This window comes from Toxorhynchites rutilus, chromosome 3, assembly GCF_029784135.1.
Source record: "Toxorhynchites rutilus septentrionalis strain SRP chromosome 3, ASM2978413v1, whole genome shotgun sequence".
In the NCBI taxonomy this organism is placed as follows: Eukaryota; Metazoa; Arthropoda; class Insecta; order Diptera; family Culicidae; genus Toxorhynchites; species Toxorhynchites rutilus.
This window is the reverse complement of record NC_073746.1, coordinates 235887830-235905194: the sequence shown is the minus strand read 5'-3', so window position 1 is coordinate 235905194 and position 17365 is coordinate 235887830. Positions and strand designations below refer to the sequence as shown.

General features: G+C 41.2%; 1 protein-coding gene across 7 annotated transcripts in view; it reads right to left on the bottom strand.

Moving 5' to 3' along the window:
• Positions 1-17365, bottom strand: part of LOC129775477 (DNA-dependent protein kinase catalytic subunit-like) — a 46101-nt gene that overhangs the window by 18770 nt on the left and 9966 nt on the right. For all 7 annotated transcript variants that reach the window (XR_008742967.1, XR_008742965.1, XR_008742966.1 and 4 more), the window contains exons 3-4: positions 4618-5831; positions 3743-4554 (exon numbers count right to left, since the gene is read on the bottom strand). Coding sequence is in view for 3 of the 7 variants with exons in the window: in XM_055780265.1 (XP_055636240.1) it covers positions 3743-4554; positions 4618-5831 (2026 nt within the window). In the remaining 4 variants the exon portion in view is untranslated. The remainder of the gene's footprint in view (positions 1-3742; positions 4555-4617; positions 5832-17365) is intronic.

Genomic DNA, 17365 nt, shown 5'->3' with positions numbered 1-17365 from the left:
AATAGAAATTACAACAATTCTGATTCTTCTGCATTCCTCAGCAACCGTTGAACGGTTGTTTTCAGAATACAAACTAAGAAGTATAACTATGCGAGAAATTATAGCTTCCAAAAAGTATGTAGACATGTATATAGATAAGTAAGAGTTAGTTAGAATGATACAAAATGTAAAACAATAGTATAATGTTGAAATGTGTGTCTATCGCAAATTAGAAATGCTACTTATTGACACTGTCACTGTATATCGTGATTTTTATTGCTAATATAAACAAAATTGTAAAAAAACGTAAATTACATTCTTTCCAGTTTTTTTCGAATTTTTCCAACATTTTCAAAAATTTGGTTGGCATCTCTGGGAATACCATTATCGGTGCATGCATCGAGCGCATATGCGGCACATTCTCTGTACAGTTCGTTCACCGACAAGCCAAATCTTGCATCGTTAACGAGCGTGTAACGTATGACACGTTTAATTGGTATACAAGAAAGTAGCATTCGTGGATCTCATTATTCAGGGACGAATGACCTTTAAAGGGTTAAAGTCCCTTAAAACAGAAACAGAACAGAACGGATTTCATTATTAGCGCTTTGATATCGGACTGACAACTGAGCAAGGACAGAAAAAACCATCTATTCATTGGGCTTTAACACTAAACCTACCACAGCGAGGTCAAATGAATTTTGATTTTTTTTCAAAATTGCTATACAAGTAACATAACCTCATCGTCGTTTGTCTTTTCTATTTTTCTTAAAATAATCATCAGTGTATTATTTAATATTTACTCCTTATCAAATTGTGCGAAATAATATATTTTGGGCTTTACATAGTAATATTTCAAAGAAGGGTCATTAGGCCCGCTGCGGTAGGAATAGGTATACATGAATATCGGTAGGGTTAGTGTTAAGGGGGGACCCCGGTCTGGAAAATCGAAAAAATCGAATTTCGGTTTTTTGCACTTTTGGGAAGCTTATGCCCGTCGTCCTAAAAAGATTTTTCGATATTTGATTTCGTGGGAAAGTTACAGCAAAAAGCATGAAGTCACCTCAAGCGACATAGTACAGTGGAACCCCGATTATCCGCGAAAGAGTCGGGCTAGATCAACGCGTGTAACGGGCTAAAATTGAGGAACAAACACGAAAAAAAGATATTATAGTATGAAAACTATATTTTATCAATACAGAAATTATTGAACTATCCATTCGTAAGGTCGTGTACATCAGTGATCAAATAATGTGAAAGCCATGACCAAAACAAAAGAGCAAGACTCTATCACTCACTGACGAATTTCGGGAAGGTTTATAGAATTACTAGCTGACCCGGCAAACTTTGTTTGGCCCAAAATTGATTTTTCGTGATCACATCCACGTTTTCTTATTAAGCGCACGTTCATGGGTTCAATCGCATTGGACCGCATTGGTTCATTGATCGATCTTCTAATCGACCCCGTTAAATTTACCTTTTACTAAAAAATTCCTAGTACTTCTACCAAAACTCATCATTAAAATATCAGATTATTTTCAGGCACAATTCTCGTTCAAGATTTTTCAACCTAGCGGTGTTCTTATTGCCGATCCACACCGGACCGTTACATGGTGTTTTGCTGTCCATCGACAAAAGGCGCGTTCTCCCATGGGTTGCTGGATAGGAAAGGTAGGAAATTTAGAAATAGAATGAATTTAAAATTCTTGTATTGCAGTTGAGGTGAGTGATATGATAAATTCCCAAAAATACAATCTAAATTTGAAAATATTGTGTACATAAAATATGATTTAACATGGTAGATTTGCGGAATTTGATTACAATAACCTATCACGCATTGCAAAACGTTTAGTACTGGGATCTGAGATCTCTAGAATCGGGTTTCTCGTTTCTTTTCGCTCGGGTGCTGTTAGTTTGATCAAAAATGGCGCCGAAACAACAACCACTCCGCGAGCGCGTTGTACGGTTCTTCGAAACGCGTTTAAGTCAAAGAAAAAAGTTTACAGTAGACCACTTTCGGGACGAAAATATGCCGGTGAGTACTGTTTACCGGATCCTGGCATCCCGGAACGTCGAGCGTTTGCATGACGCCGGCCGAAAATTTTGCTGCTCCCATTCCTACATCTTCAGAACCCTCAAGCAGGAGGGCTTCGTCTGTCGGAAGAAGACTAGGTCAACAGGGTACACGGACAAACAGATAGCGTCCGTGAAATCTCAGTACCGGTGGATGACGAAGCATTTTCGCGGGACGTCGTTCATGCTGGACGAAGAGTTATTTTCCGATGTCAAAGTCCCACAATTCCGACAATGACCGGTACTATACCAGCGTCAAGGTGTCCACACCCCCCGGGGTGAAGTATAAATACAAGCATAAGTTTGAGAAGAAAGTTATGCTGTATATTGCAATCTCCGACAAAGGGATTTCAAAGCCCTGGTTTAACAAGCCGAACGGACTTGCAATCAACCAGAAGGATTGCCTGGAGAATATTCTAGTTCCGTTCTTGAGCATCATTATGAGTACGTCTTCTGGCCGGACAAGGCGTCTTCCCATTGCGCCAACGTTGGAAGTTGGCGTACCACGAGGAAAAACAGATGCCGTACGTACCCAAGGAACGGTACCCGACCAACTTTTATCAGTGCCGTCCGATCTGATTGAGGATTTTTTTCGGCTCCCTCAGTTCCCTGGCGTACAAGAATATTTGGCAGGCCACGGACACCAAGCAGCTGACCACAAGGATTCGGAATTGCATACAGAAGGTGGATGTCAGTGCCCTCCAGCGCTCTTTTGAGAGCATCTTCACCAAATTGCGCCGTACGGATGAACACGGCCCCTTTGCCAACACTGGCTTTTTTTAAGAACAACCGTTATGTTTTTAATAATAAAAAAAAATTAATTGCTTGAAATATTTGTTTTTCAATTTTTCTACTATATCACTAAAAATTCTCTTTTATATTGAACGCCTGTTATATGCCTGTATTATTTCATCCATACAGAACGCAAGAGTAATTTCGTCCGGGGCAACAAAGAACATATTTTATCGTGATATGCCTCATCCAACGATCAATCACAGTCCATCTGCAATCATCGCTCGATTGTAACACTGATGGGGTGATCCAACGATATCTAACAATCAAACAAAACGATCCTTTTGAGGGCCACCGAGTTATTATCAAAATTATCAGTTTATTAATATAGTTTTTCAAACATGTCCAAAATCAGTATGCAGCAGATAACCTAATGTTTCGGACTTCTGCGGACATGCACTTGTGTCATCTCTTCTTCCAATTCTCGAAACACTTTTCTAACTTTAGCCTTTTTGTGATAACTTTGGTTCTTCGAGCGATGCGCTTTCAATATCAATATTGATAAACAGAGCCTTATTTTTGGGAATAGGAAAAAGTCACACGGCGGAATCATTCCTGGCGAATATGGGAATTAGGCCATCGTCACAATATAATTTTTGGTCAGCAATTTACGAGCAAGCAATTCAGTCTGAGCAAGTGCAGGTGCGTATACCGACTCTGATGTTAAATAAAGCGAGTTTTTTGTGTGTCACTAGGCAACCCAAGCCCACAATTACAGATCATTCAATATGTGGGTATTACATGAATTCTTCTTTGGCATGTCATGTTAAATGTACAACCGCTGTGGAGAAATATGATGGAATATTATATACTGACTACCGATATTTTTCTTATCACGCTGATATATCTTTATCTAAACAATAGTGTTGAATTCCAGAAAAAACCTAGAGATACTTGCCACAGCTTGGTCATCTTGTCCTGATACTGTATTCCAATGATGTAAAGTATCAGCGCATGGAGCAGCTCGCACGCGGCCACCTTCGTCTTCCGGTCGATAGAACTTACAGCCAGTGTGCACACACGTGCAATAATCGTTTCTAGTTTGATAATCGGTCGGATTCCCACACGGTTCAACAGTTGCAGAGAAATATTACAGCTGGAATCCAAATCCCACATCACCAGCGTTCGTTCGGCTTCCTCTGTGTCGTCCGTATCATGTTGAATCATTCTAGTGCACATATTCGGTTCTAGCTCACCCAGAAACAGTAATATTCTGCGCTGGAATTTGACCAGCTCGCTGTCGCTACACTCGAGGGCATGTTGAAGTTTGATTTTTTCGATTTTACTGCTCGTCAGATTTACGCTGCGCTTCCGTTGGAAAGTGGCCAAACGGGCATTGATAGGGGAAGGTTGGTTTGCGTCTCGCGTTTGAAGGTAACCATCGAGCAAGGGAAGAATATGAGTGAGAACCTTCTCACGATTCTCCTCGGATATGGGGGAATTGTAAACAATGATACGCTGCACACAGGATAATGCTGTGTGAGCTAAGCCGAGAATTCCTTTTCCCAGTCGGAAAGATATCCGCAGAATTTCGATCAACTCCTCGGAGTCTTCAAGAAAGTTTCCTAGAAGAGTGACAGGAGCATTCAGAACGAACCGAAGGCAAGTGTGCTGCAGTTCGCCGGTTGAATTGCGCGCTTTCGCAATCTGCAGCTCGAGGAAATATACCAGAAGGTTTATTGTAGCCATTTTTACATACGATTCCTCAATCTGTGAATTGAAATATGTGTGTGTGTAATCATTAAGGTTCTCATCTGTTCCACAATATCTTACCTGGAAATATTGTAAATGATTGGCCGTGATCATTCCTAACTCGATCATCTTCACAAAACCGCTTATTAGGGGGTGCTTGATTGATTTTTTCACCATGTAATCGAAATACGTAGAAATCCAATCGACAAAATTCTCCCTAGTGGCTTTATTATAGCGAAACAAATCCTGATAGAAATCAACTAGGTTGAAGAATATATGGAAGTCCTTTGGTTTAACAGGTGTTAGATCAAGATTTGGATCACAAAGAAATAGCTCTCGTTCCTCTCCGGTATCATTAGTTAATGTACGCTTTCGTGTGCTCAAGTCCAGCTTATCTAGGATAAGAAACAAACTTTTGAACAGCTGGTTATATATATCCTTAATAAGTGGGCCACGGTCAAAGCTATAACCCACTCCTTGCGATAGCAAGCCTCTCCACAGCGGAAGATAATGCTTATAGGTGATGTAGTCTTTCCAATTGGATTGCTCGTCGGCATTCGCATCCTGATTCGCATCGAACACTAATGTATGTGAACATGTCCATATAAGCCCTCTGAACACAACCTTGTCCAAGAGTGTATCCAAAACTCTGCCTCCAAGCTTTCTTAGATTATCAAACGTTTTCATCAATGAGCTTATTATTAATTCGTGATGTATGCTGCTAAGATAATGAAAGTCTTTAAACAATCCAATGATAATGTTTTGCAGAGATGCGAGCTGCACGCCTGTCAGTTCCCGTACGTGACTCATAATATCTGATAGAGCTTGCACAAAGTCTGGGAGATGTTCCAGCAAATCCCTAGATTTGTCCTCCATCAAATAAACATATTCGGTTCTTTGCATCACAAGCAGCAAAAGTTCGTTCATGTACTGCTCCGACATCAGCCGCCCGCAAGCCTCCGACATTGAGCCAAACCCCCGAATCGCAATCCGTACCTCGAAAGGCTTCGAGTCGGGCGCTAGCAGTACCGTTTTGAAATATTTCATATAATAATTAAGCATCACTATGCGACTTTCCGTGTTATCGTCTGAGGATAGTGCTTGTTGGTTTTCTCGCTTAAGTATCTCCCGGGCTAGCTCTCGATGCAGCGAATGTAAGGCGTACATTCCAACTTTGCGATCCTCAACACCGGAGCGAATCCACTTTGTCGTAAGAATTTGTTGCCAATACTGGTGGTCGGCGTAAAGAAAGCTCGAAAACAGCGCACAGTGTTTGTCGAACAATTGAAGGGCATCTAGAAGTGATAGAATCTGCTTGAGGGTTTGCTTATTCAGCCATTCCATGCAAAACCGATATGGTGGTTCTCAGATCTCCGTGAAAAGCGGTAGTTTTGTTTCTATTCGTGAAATGTTGGACCCGTATTTTTTATATTTTTCAATAGGGTGCTCCAAAAAATCTTTTTTCCCTTTTTTCCAAAAATAACTTTTTTCAAAAATTCATAACTTGTGAACTACTCAACCGATTTAGATGGTCGATGTATCAAATTAAAGCTAATTAGCTAGTTTCTTGAAAAAATGTTACGTTTGCAGAAATTTGGGTTTTATTTTGTCATTATTGGTGGTATTTGTTTTTCATAGTTTTCACGGTATCGGAACCAGGGGCGCTACTTTTTTTATATTTTTTTCCTGAAAGCTTAGGATTCTTTACATAACATATCCAAAATTCAGAGAGGCATTATTTTTCGTTCTTAAGTTATGATTTTTCAAAGTAAAACGATGGTACGAAAAACTATTTGTCCCCTTTTTTCCACCACTACAATTCGTAACTTTTGAACTACTGGACCGATTCAGATGACATATCCAATTAGAGCCAATGAGCTTTTCTTGATTAAAAAATATTACATTTCAGAAAAAAATGTCTTTGTTATTATTGGTTGTTATTGCTTTTCACCGCTTTTAAGAAAAAATATAAAAAATACAGCACCCTTGGTACAGAGACCATGAAAACTATAAAAAACAAATACAATCAATAATGAAAAAATCAAAATCAATTTTTTTGCAATTATACCATTTTTCCAAGAAAGACTAACAAATTAGCTAAGCCAATTAATTTGATATTTCGACCATCTAAATCGGTTCAGTAGTTCACAAGTTATGAATTTTCGAAAAAAGTAATTTTTGGAAGAAAAATAAAAGGGGGAAAAGTTTATTTTTCATACCACCCTAAAACGGAAATGGTCACGCTCAGGGTTGCCAATGTTCCAGTTTAATCTGGATTCTTCCAGTTTTCTTCGCTTGATTCAGTCAAACAGTTAAATCCTAAAATTTTCCAGTTTTTTAAAAATATTATCCAGTTTTATCCAGTATTAAAATAAATGTATGGTAAAATTGAACCATACATATATGGTTGAATTTTATCCATTTTATGTAAAATAAATTCAGAATGTATAAATATTATCCATCCCTCATCCTTCCTATTCCATGACCAAAAGTTTCAAAAGTTTGTATTCCATTTTACCAGGAGTATTTACCTAACCTCAGTGTTACTTTTCTTCTGCTTAAGTTTGTTTTAGAATTAGCGAATTTTTCATGTGTGAAATGTTTTCACTAAAGTCCTTCACAATGAATTACTGAAACATGCGAATCTGTCAAACCAGCGTCCTCCAGTGACAGTTATTATTTGTTGTTGTTTTGGGTAAATGAGTTTTCCCACTAGAAAAATCAAAGGAAAAATTATTCTGTAATCTGCGTATTTTCAGAAATATGAAAAAGGCGAAGTCGAAATGTTGCTAGAGTTCACAGAGTTTGGTGGCTTAGGTCCATTTTTTGGAGAGACGGGAACAAAGAGCTTGGTTAAATCTCGTTCCAACTTCGCGTAATGCAGATCTTAAAATGATTTTGAATTTTCTCTGAATGTACTCTGCCCAGTTTGATACACTTCTATTTTTTATGCAAAGTGAACATTTTGATTAAACAGTTCATGTAGAGCCACCATACCGATCGGTTGTTCTGCTAAGCTATTTTGAATCCAAAAGTGTACATCGTTTTTATTTCGAAGGTCGGGCTCAGCCACCTGAAATAGTCGAAGTTAGTGCTCTGCCACCCGGCGATATCATATGTTTAATCACCGCGCGACGTAAACAGAAAAAAATTATTGCTACCGTCTTACTTCATACACCGAGGTAACAGGGTCCAAGGACAAAAGAGAGCTACCTTAGCGTTTCGCGTCTCCATTAGATTCAAAAATTTGAAAAAAGTGTCACCAAGTGTCTCCATCAAGTTTCGCTACTTACTATAATCCATTTGGCAGTAAGTGACGAACCCGAAAAAAATTGGTTAGTGTTGAAGCACATGGCATGTAGTAGCGGGGATGATCCCGGAGGATCAAGAAATGAATTCGGAGCTGTCACCACCCTTCTACTCACATGGAAAAATGGAGCAAACCTGCCATGGAACCCGTTTGTCATAGGAAAGAGCAACGAAGCATTCGCTGGAGCGGTAGAGAGTGCAAAAAGTGAGGCAAAATGCACCCGATATGTATTGAGAACGAGAAGTGCAAGCCAGGTTGAAATATTACTTCAAATATCTCAATTTTTCGATGGAACCGAAGTATCGATCGTGTTACACCCAACACTGAACATCAGCCGCTGCGTTATATCTTCGTTCGATCTATCACCTTTGAGTGAGGAAGAGATCAAAGATGAATTAGAAGGTGAAGGTGTCGAAAAGGAATTAAAACAAAAACAAGCGGTAGAAGAGAAAATGAACATCATTATTGAACAGAACAAGGAGAAGGACCACAAAATCAACGAGTTACTACAACTTATCCGAGACAGAGACACGAGAATTGAGAAACTAGAACAGCAAAGTCAAAAAATGAAAAAAATCATCGATGCGTCGCTCCAAAGTAGATCACGGTCGAACTCGCAGACTAGTGAGCCAGAGCTCGAAGGAATCAGGAAGAAATCAAAACGAGGAACAATACAACACCCTTCTCATACGCAACAACAAACATCAGGCATGTCACCACCTCCAAAAAAAGTATCCAACAACTCAAGAAGCCCAATCATGACCAGACAAGCATCCAACCACATTGCAATGGAAGAAGTGGATCTAACCGATTCCGAAACCAGTCAAGAGTTGTTCAAATCTCCTAATCGACCCAATAATGGAAAGACGAAACAGCAATAGCCCTACGCCAAAGCCTAAACCCTATACTACAACCAACACAAGCATGCAACGTAATAACACAAGCAACCGGTTTGAGGGATGGGAATGTGGAACCCTCACTTCGTAGAGAAGCGCAGCAGGAAGGTGAATCCATCCGGGACGTCCTGCTTCAACCCGTTGATGGTGAAACCACCTCTGCGGCCGGCAATCGAATATCGCAACATACAACATACGCACAGCAACAAACAATACCACAATCCAGTACAACCAAAGTAAATGTTTATCTAACGAATGAACCCAACGAATCAACAACAACAACTATCCCAACTCAGAAAGAAACATCGAGTGTAGTCAACATAACGCCCGCAGCATCCCTGTCCGGGGATGTTCCGACTTCTAACGATGAACCGGCTGTAGGTGCTGCGGGGAACACGGGTTGCCTCCGGGTAAGTTCACCTCCATTCAATACCTCCATGAACACAACTGGTGGCCTTGTTCGTTTGTTTCCAGTACATCAAGCAGCAGCAGCAGCAGCAGTAAACGTCAGAGCAACAGAATCTATGCCAGCAGAGTCACCAATCCTAGTCGTTCATCCTAACGACCCTTTTTGTTTGCCCACGTCGACCCGATGTTGCAGAGAAAATCACAAGTGCAACGAGAAACGAAACACACGCAACACCCGCTCCGCAGCATCCCTGTCCGAGGAAGTACCGTGTTCAAATGATGAGCCTCCGGCGACAGGTGCTGCGGGGAACCCGGGTTATTCCCGGGTAAGTTCCTCTTGTTCATATAATTCGAACGCGTCCACTGTCTCTGCTCACGTTCCCCCAGAGCATTCGTCAACATCGTCCAATACCAGCAGGACTGCAAACATCACGCTCGCCATTCAGTGGAACCTGAATGGCCTCCGTAATAACCTTGGGGACTTGCAGAACATCATTGCACGCACAGATCCGTTCTGCTTGGCCCTGCAAGAGACGCATATTCGTGGCGACACGAACCCGTCGAGTTGGTTCGGTAACCGCTATTCGTGGGAGGCGGCAATCGGGGAGAACATTTTCCGGTCTGTTGGTATTGCGGTCCGTTCTGATATCCCGTCCACCCCCGTACTACTGGACACCGAACTGATTGCAGTTGGCCCCGGCAGTTATTACGGTTATATCAATCTATGTACCGCAAAACCAGCCTAATTTCTGCGCCCTGCTTAACAATTTGATAGACCAGATTGACTCACAATTCTTACTTCTGGGTGACTTCAATGCACATCATACGCTATGGGGATCTGCCAGAGACAGCCGAAGGGGGCTGGAAATCGCGGACATTGTAGAGAGTCGGAACGCGATAATTTTGAACGACGGCAACATCACTTTCTCACGGGGTCGATCAACATTAGTCATTGACCTCTCTATCTCCTCTCATCAAATAGTTGATTCACTTAGCTGGTCAACATTTCCAGATAAGTGCCACAGTGATCACTATCCCATAATTGTGGGCCACGGCCGTTGCCCCCCAGCCACTACCCGAAGACGAAGGTGGATATATGAAAAAGCCGACTGGAATGGCTATGAACGTGGAATAGCAAGCGAGTTGACCCTGAGTGTGATGGATCGAGGGATTTCATCTGACGAGTTCGAGAGTATCATCGTTCGCGTTGCGAGCGACCATATTTCTCGCACAAGTGGTTCCCCTCCGAAGAGAGCTGTCTACTGGTGGTGCCCAGAGGTGGAAACAGCCATCAAATCTCGTCGTAAGGCCCTTCGGGCTCTTCGCAGAATCCCAACGAATCATCGCGATTACACCGCGAAATTGGAAGACTTTCGCCGTGTGAGAAACTTGGCCAGAGTGGCCACCGTAGTGGCAAAAAAGAATAGCTGGGACAACATCAGCTCTTAAAACACCTTCCGATAGAAGGAAAGAGGGCTCTGCTGGACCTGTACAACCAAATTTGGAACACAGTAGAATCCCGACAAAGTGGATTAGTCACTGGATTAGTGGATTAGTCACTGCATTAGTCATTCCCATTCCCAAGAAAACGCAGACGAGGTCTCCCAGCGATTTCCGCCCCATTAGTCTACTACCTTGCGTAGGAAAAATCATGGAGCGTATGGTGAACCGTAGACTGATGCAGTTCCTGGAAGACGGCATATATTTGGACAACCGGCAGTTCGCTTTTCGTCAGGGTTTTGGTACTAGTGGTTATTTGGGTTCACTAGGCGATACTATATGGCGCGCCGTCGATTCAGGCAATCACGCCAACATAGGCATCCTCGATATTGCGAAGGCGTACAATTCCGTCTGGCGTGTGGGAGTCCTTCGTCAACTTCGTGATTGGGGCGTTGAAGGTAGGCTCGGTCTCTTCCTACAGGATTATCTAGCTGACCGCATGTTCAGAGTTGGGATTGGAGGATGCCAGTCGGACGAGTTTCTGGAGGTGAATGGTGTTCCTCAGGGCTCCGCGTTTGCTGTAACACTGTTCCTGGTTAGTGTCATTTCCGTATTTCAGTGTTTACCAAGAGATGTGTACGTCTTTGTGTATGCCGACGACATTGTCATCGTTGTGTCCGGAAAGAATGTTCGCCCAGTCCGTAGGAAAATGCAAACAGCGATAAGCGCGATTGGACGCTGGGCTGAATCGGTTGTGTTCTCGATTGCTGCAGAAAAGTGTGCGATAACACACTGCTGCAACTCACACCATGTCGCCACAGGTGTTCCGGTGAAACTGGGAAGCAGCAACATCCCGTTCAGACGTGAACCAAAAGTGCTTGGTGTGACCATCGACCGGAAATTCTCTTTCATACCGCACTTTCGCAGAATTAAACGAGAATGCGAAAGTCGCTTAAGACTGTTACGTACCATCAGCTCACGTCATCCAAAGTGGAACAGACATACCGGGCAAATATTAGCAGAGCTCTTATCAATAGTCGCATATTATACGGGGTGGAAGCAACGTGCACCAATAGAAGTGGTCTGATAAGTGTACTTGCTCCACTTTACAACAGATCGGTGAGACTCTGTTTAAATCTTTTGCCCGGTACCCCGGCGACAGATACTTGCGTTGAGGCAGGGGTTCTCCCTTTTCGCTGGATCGTTGCAGTGACGATTATAAAACGGGCTCTCAGTTTCCTGGAAAAAACCACGGCCGACATCTTTAAAAATTTTAAAATGAAGATATCGTTCATTTTACGCAACACTGGAGGAGCTGCATCAGCTTGTTAAGCAAGGTTAAAGGCGATTTGACTCGATGGAACGACAGGGACAACAGACGGGAGCAGAGGGTGCTGTCCAGACTGCGTGTGAGACACACAAGGGTGACCCATGCTCACACGATCACTCGATGTGATCCTCCAATTTGTACAACATGCGACACTAGATTAACAGTTGAACACATATTAATCAACTGCGTAGAGTATCATGATCTGCGAGAACATTATCAGCTGTCAACATCAATTAGGGATGTTCTCAGCAATGACCCTGTTCGTGAGGAGGTTCTACTGTCGTTCCTGAAAGATGCCGGCTTGTTATGGGAAATTTAAGCACACACTTCCCCCGTAGCACCCCTGATCGGAGAGGTCCCGACTTCAGTTGATGAGCCTCCGGCGGCAGGTGCTGCGGGGAGCCTGGGGCAGCCCGGGTGAGTACGATCTTAATCCTTTTAATGCATACGCATACTGTTCCTTTGCGATGTTTCAGAATTATCACATACCCATGACACAAATGCCACACACTTTAGTGTATCCAGCGTACTGCAATTTACAATCTGCCACGGCTACGAGTAAGAAAAGAAACGGACGAGATAATCTGCGCAGTAAGCGTGCTACACATCTGGAGCGGTTGCGTTCACTACAGAAGTTTAAAGTTGTTCAATGTTTCGTTTATTTTTCACCACGTCATGTAATAACATTGTATACATTTGTAATATCAATATTTTTCGACAGACGGCGAATGACCTGAAAGGTTAAAGCCGACTGAAATAAATCAAATAATCAATAATCAATTTTGATTAAAATAAAAATATGTCAAACGAACAAATCAAAACAAGAACAACATTAACAACGAAAACGAGTTGCAGATTGGTGATACAAATTCATTATACTCTCAAATGTGAGTGGATGAATATTTTAAATTTGATATAATTCATGTTCAGTGGAGTATAAATTGTTTACTTCCCCTCTGATCATGCTCAAATTAGTTGTTATGAGAAATTCTTTGGAGTTGCTGGAAATATTTTATCTTCCTCTGCACCAGAATCAAAAATCCACATATACGGAGATTTCAATCAACGAAATGAGATTTCTCACTGATTTTGACAATGAATTGGTCGGTGTTAAATCAGACCGGACCATGTGACATTTTTATGATTTAGAGAAAAACGAATTCGAAGCGCAGTGCTCTGCAATTTCCAAAGTATTTCATCTTTTCGTTCAATATTATTCTCAAATATGTTAGCTACTCTCAGGCAATACTATGACGTATGATAATTGTGAAAAGCATCAAGTATCATGCCTAAAAAGGCTCTTATTTGGCTGCCTATACGTACATGGTCCACTTTAACTGAACCAAATGAAGCACTTTTGAGGATTTGGTTCACTATGACTGAACAATTTCGAAATATTTCTCAATCAATCAACAGTTGTGAGTCAAAATGTGCCATTCTGCTAGGAAAATTAGAGCGAGAAGGATTGTGAGTTTGGAACTGCATAAACATTTGTTTGCGTTCAGCATAATATTCTCTGCCATCTACTGTTGGCATGAATATAATTGCACGGCAAACATGTTAAGCATAATCTTTCCATTTTCAATCATCTTAGACAGTATTCGTCAATAGAATCGTCATATTTGAATTCGTTGTCATCGCTACAGCCTAAATCGCACAAATAGTACATTTTGCAATCATGCACACTGAAGACCAGCATTTTTCACTGATCCATTCAGTCGGAGTGGAACAAGTTCTTTTTTTAATATACTCAGAATGTGCACATTTTACACTAACGGGTTCAAGCACATTTCGACATGATACCTATTAGCTTCAATAAAAAGTTCTGTTGCTTTGAATTCGGCGCTTGGAAATTGTTTAAATTCAATATACAAATGATTGTCACATAGTCCACTCTGTCTGCACATGATATAGAGCCATTTCGCCATGGTAAATGGTACATGGTCCGCTTTGACTGCATACTAAAGGGTGTGTCACATCAAATTGCATCACGGAAAAAACGCTGTAGAAATTTAATTTTTAGGAATTATATCTTCAGCTTTCGCTTATAATCAGATAAGAGTGTATAGATCACGTTGGCCATGCTTCACTGTCAATTTTTCGTAAATTTGGAAAAATGTCGTCGAACGAAAAAGAGCGTCGTGAATTAATCCTGTGCACTCATTTCGAGAATCCGGAGTTGTCACATCGGGACATCGGTAAGATGCTGGGAATCGTCCAATCCACGGTCAGCAGAGTACTAAAACGATACTTCGAGAACCTAACCATCGACCGGAAGGAGAAGAACGGCAAAAATGGATGCTCCGTCACTGAAAAAGATCACAAGCGCGTAGTTTAGCAGTTTAGACGTGATCCGAGAAGTTCGGTCCGGGATGTCGCCAATAAGCTGAATTTGTCAAGTTCATTCGTCCAGCGGACCAAGCAGCGGGAGGGCCTGCGTACATACAAGGTTCAGAAGGCTCCTAATCGCGACGAAAGGCAAAACATGGTGGGGAAGACGCGAGCCCGGAAGCTGTACACCGAAATGCAGACGAAGCCGCATTGCCTGGTAATGGACGACGAAACCTACGTCAAAGCGGACTTTCGTCAGCTGCCGGGCTTGTTGTTCTTCTCCGCAGAGGACAAATTCAGCGTTCCGGAGGAGATTCGCAAGCAGAAACTATCCAAGTTTGCCAAAACGTACATGGTGTGGCAAGCGATCTGCTCTTGCGGAAAGTGGAGCGCCCCCTTCGTGATGACCGGCACGATAAACGGGCAGGTTTACCTTAAGGAGTGCCTACAGAAGCGCTTACTACCACTATTGAAGCAGCACGAGGGCCCGACCATCTTCTGGCCGGATCTCGCTTCGTGCCACTATTCAAAGGACGTGTTGGAGTGGTACGAAGCCAACGGGGTCACCTTCGTGCCAAAGGAAATGAACCCGCCCAACGCGCCGGAGCTTTGCCCAATAGAGAAATATTGGGCGATTATGAAGCAGGCCCTCCGGAAGAACCCAAAAGTTGTCAAATCGGAGGCGGACTTCAAGAGAAAATGGATTTCTGTTCAAAAAAAACTACAACCTGACGTTGTACAGAACCTTATGGACGGGGTAAAGAGGAAGGTGCGAGCATACGGGCTTGGGCTCGAAGTATGAATAAAAAGAAAATGCCAAAAGTCGTTTAATAGTTTTTATTTTACTGTCTAAAATTTTCAAAAGGATCGGTCTACTGGGCGAATTTCTACAGCGTTTTTTCCGTGATGCAATTTGATGTGACACACCCTTTATGAGGAATTTTCTTTGATCAATCATAACAATTTCGATCCGTTATTCCTGCTGTATGCGTGATTTTCCAAATCTGATAAATGTGGTATGTAGCTTACATAATAATTAACCAAATGTACAATAAATAAATAGAATAAATAATAAATAGAAATAATATATAATATAATAAATCATAAATAGAAACATAAACACAACTTATCCGAATTGATTTAATCAAAACATAAAGAATCGAACAAATAAAAAACAGAAGGCACATAAAATTTATAAGAAATACAAGTCTGACGTTATCTCGAAAAATATCTGAACATTTGCGAACAGCTCAGCTCAACTGTTAAAAATGCCTTTGAAGATTACAACTTTAAAACAGAGTCGGACATAAAGTCTAACCCGAAAAGATTCTTAAATTACATAAAAACAAAATTAAAAAGCAATGTCTTCTCATCACGCATGCACCTTGACGATACCGTGCTTTTCAATGCTAAAATTTGATAATTTCAATGCCATTGAATGGTATTGAATGCCAATTCAATGGTATTGAATGTGACTATTTGAGCATTAGAATTATTCTAGAATATCTTCTTTTTCTAGAATTCTAATCCATAGATCACTACATAAGTGCACGGAGACGTCAGTTTGAAAGTTTTACGTGTTTTGTTTCAGACCCCAACTTCAAAATGTTTCATTCAAATGTTGACAAATGGGAGCTGAAACAAACCATACAAAAACGTGAAACCGAAGGTAAGGTTAGGCGCCGTGCATTGATTTATTGTTTCTTTTATTCTATATTCTAGTGAGTGCGAAAAAGGTAGTAACGAAGATGGTCAAAAGAAACACTACAAAAATGTCAAAATTCGCGATAGAAGAAGAAGAACAGAAGATTGAGATTAGATTCGATGCAGTGATCTATGACAAGAAACCGTGTCCTCATGCACTTGAAAGGTGAAGGTGGAACGAAGACATTATAGTAGTATAGGTAAAACCACATGTAAAAATTGGGTAATAGTGTTTGTGAGAGAAGAGCAATTGCAATTATAAATATATATAGAATAGAGATTTTGCCTTTAAATAGAGTTTTGCCTTTAAAACTACGAAAATCTAATTTAATTTTTCACCTAATATTGAGTATACATTAACAAAATAAACCCTGCGTTACATGAATTTTGCTCATAAATGACAATATCGTTTCATTTTTCTTACAAGCGTTCTCGTTATATTTATCCATTCCGTCCAGCGCAAATCAGTTCAACTGCACTCGTTCGTTCGCAAACAGTTCGCCCGTAAACACTTCGTTCTCAAACAGTTCTTTCCCATACAGTTCACTCGCAAACTATTCGTTCTGAATCAGTTCGTTCTCAAACAGTTCACTCGCAATCAGTTATTTTCCATACAGTTCACTCGCAAACAGTTCGTTCACAAACAGTTCACTCTCAATCAGTTCGCTCTCAAACAGTTTTCTCGCAAACCGTTCTTTCAGAATCAGTTCATTCACAAACCGTTCACTCGCATTCAGTTCGTAAGAAGAACTACCGTTCTTTGAAAAAGAACGACCGTTCACTCTTTTCGGCGAACTAGCTCTTTCGTACCGTTCGTGAACGGTGAATTCTGATTATACGCGAGCGTAGTATGAGCAAAATTATAACACATGCAAATTGGGGCTCTTTTGGTATTAACAAGTTTTTCCGCACAGTAACTCGATGTTGATAATTCCTTAATATTATTTTTCGTTGATCGTATTGTTTTCACTTATTCACGTTGGAGCTTGAGCTTGGGTAGACTGTACAATTCGTAGTTGCTCTCCGTGATTGACCTGAACCAACCAAATTGCACAAAGAACACACAGAATGACGCTTGGGACTAGCAAATCATTCTCGTTGTGCAATTTTCGGTGATTCGAACTTTGAATGGTCAATTACGACGCCGGCCACGTCCTTACAGTCACCAGGGGAAGGGAAGGAATGTTAGTATGATATTCGCCGCCCGAAGGCCAGAAGGGTCGCCTCTATAGCGTGGTTCCCTAGCGTTTATCATGGAAGGGATAGTTGTTAGTGGGAGTGGTTCAGAATAAATCAGGATTCACTGCGGTAAGTGATGTGATTCTAAAATCTTCAATTTGAAAATTTTTAAATATTAAATTTTTTTAATTTTTTAATTTGTAATTTTTAAAATTTTTAAATTTTTAAGTT